Raw genomic sequence first — 2,500 nt, forward strand, 5'->3', positions numbered from 1 at the left:
GGAACTCCCGGGGGGGGGGGGTAAAAAGTGGCAGTAGGAGGGCATCAAAACAACAGTAGACAGGGGTGTTAAAAAAAGTAGTAATAGGTAGGCAAGGAGAAAAAAAGCTAAAAAAAAAAAAACGTAACGTCTTAGCCGATGTCGCCAATCCCCATACCGGAAGTTCCGAATGTTGAAATTAAGTGCAATCAATCCAACCGATACGAAGACTTGCGAAAATGGCTCGCAGTTTTCTATAAGGTGAGGTCGGCCTCACCTTATAGAAAACTGCCCAGTTGAGGGTGAAGGAATTAATGTTTTTGGCCAATTTTTCGATATTTGTCGCCCGAAACGTCGAGCTTTAAAGCAATACCGATCTCGTCAGGATCCGTCGTGCCTGTCAAAAGTTTTTGGCAGACATACATACATACATACATACATACATGCATACATACAAACCGACGATTGAGATTTATAGCCTGAGTGCCCAGCATTGCCCGGGTGTTTGGAGGTACGTGTTAAGCAAAAAAAAAAAAAAAAGAAGAAGAAGCGGTAGTAGGCTCGAATCTGTACCGCGAAGGAGGAAAAGAATGTGAAAAAAGGTGACATCTTTGCTGTTGCATTCCATTCCGGAAGTGACGAAGGTTTAAATTAAGGCGAGTCAATTGAAAAGAGGGGATGACTTTCGAAAATATCGACGAAAAAAGCGACCCCTCCCTGTAGAAAATTGCCCAGTTGAGGGTGAAGAAATTAATGTTTTTAGCCAATTTTCGATATTTGTCGTCCGAAGGGTCAAGCTTCAAAAGGATACCGATCTGTGTAAATCTGTCGCTTCTGTCGAAAGTTTTAGACATACATACATACATACATTTAAACAGATAGGTGAGATTTATATTATAGATTAGCCTGTGTGCCTGGCGTTGCCCGGGTGTTTGGAGGTGTGTATTGAGCAAAAAAAAAAAGTTGTAGTAGGCAGGCAGGCTCGAACCTGTGGTGCGAAGACGGAAAAGAACATGGAGCTGTGTGTAAGAGTGTTGGTTGAGTCAAAAAAAGAAAAAAGAAAAGGAAAATTGCGAGCGCAAAAAAAAAAGGAGTAGTAAGCAGGCTCAAACTCGTAACGCACCAGAGGAAAAAGGGGTGGAAAAAAACGCTCTTATCGATGAGCCTACCGTGGTTATGACGTCACGGGCGGTCGCAATAACGCCTTTTATGCGATGTAGTTTACGTGAGCTTTGAATGACTTGAAAAAATGACAGCGAAAAAAGCGACCCCTCTTTGTAGAAACGTGCCCAGTTGAGGGTGAAGGAATTAATGTTTTGAGCCAATTTTTCGATATTTGTCATCCGAAAGGTCGGGCTTCAAAGGGATACTGATCTTGTGAAAATCTGTCGCCTCTGTAGAAATTTTTAGGCAGGCAAGCATACATAATACATACATACATGCATACATACATACTGTTGCCATATCTGGGCAGGAGCTGCCAAAAACAGCCTATCATGCCTTGACAGAGTACAAAATAGACTTCGTGGTTTATTGGGGGATGCCCTTTTCTCTACCCTGCAACCCCTCTCCCACAGAAGAGACGTTGCGAGCCTATCCTTGTTTTATCGTTATTTTCATGGCAGGTGCTCGTCTGAACTCCAATCCCTGGCCCCCCCCTCGCCAATCTTTCACGAAAAACACCCGTCTAGCTGAATCCACTGTGAAAAATTTCCCCCACTCTATATCTGTGCCTAAATCAAAACGTGGATTCCATGAACAAAGCTTCTTTCTTAGAACTGCACGCCTGTGGAACTCTGTTCCGTCTGCCTGCTTCCCTCCGGACTACAACTTGGATGTCTTCAAGTCCAATGTTAACAAATTCCTAATGAACCGCCCCCTTAAGTAAACACTTCATCAAATCTCCACACTAACGTAATGTACTTGCAATAACCCTTATCCCTGAGTGGCTTCCGGGCCTTGATAAGTGGTGATCACTGTGTAAAAAAAAAAAAACATACATACATTCATACATACATACATTTAAACAGACAGGTGAGATTTATATTATAGATTAAGCTACAGAAGATTTACTTACTTGTTACCTTTTTCTCCCTTTGTTCTTTCACGTTCCAGATGTTCGTTCTCAAAAGGACTAAACTTGTGGTAAATTCCATACCTGTGTCCATTAGTAGCCGCTGGGTAGTCCAGGATTTTTACCATTTCTTGCAAAATACACACAAGAGAAAATTATATATTTTTTTTTAAATCAGAAACGTGAAGAGCAAAATAAGAAAATTAACAGAAAATTTATCGAAAGTGAAATAAGTCCCCAACACATCGTACATTCTATGTAAAAAAAAAAAAAAAGATTGTAATATAATAATAACTAACAGGGAAACTTGACGTTGCCCGGGATTAAATGGGAATCAACGAATGTGTCACTCTCCCATATTTTATTTTCATCGTATTCGGTCAAATTGTCTATTTTTCAATTAAATCGATTGATTGTCTGCTCTGGTTCGGCATCCACCGCCGTGCA

General features: G+C 41.1%; 1 protein-coding gene across 1 annotated transcript in view; it reads right to left on the bottom strand.

Moving 5' to 3' along the window:
• Positions 1–2,500, bottom strand: part of LOC145248880 (protein sel-1 homolog 3-like) — a 209,500-nt gene that overhangs the window by 144,829 nt on the left and 62,171 nt on the right. Inside the window, exon 4 of the mRNA XM_080110638.1 lies at positions 2,057–2,183. Coding sequence (XP_079966764.1) covers positions 2,057–2,183 — 127 coding nt within the window. The remainder of the gene's footprint in view (positions 1–2,056; positions 2,184–2,500) is intronic.

The sequence above is a fragment of the Euprymna scolopes genome, chromosome 27 (assembly GCF_053919585.1).
Source record: "Euprymna scolopes isolate OS-2025 chromosome 27, ASM5391958v1, whole genome shotgun sequence".
Classification (NCBI taxonomy): domain Eukaryota; kingdom Metazoa; phylum Mollusca; class Cephalopoda; order Sepiida; family Sepiolidae; genus Euprymna; species Euprymna scolopes.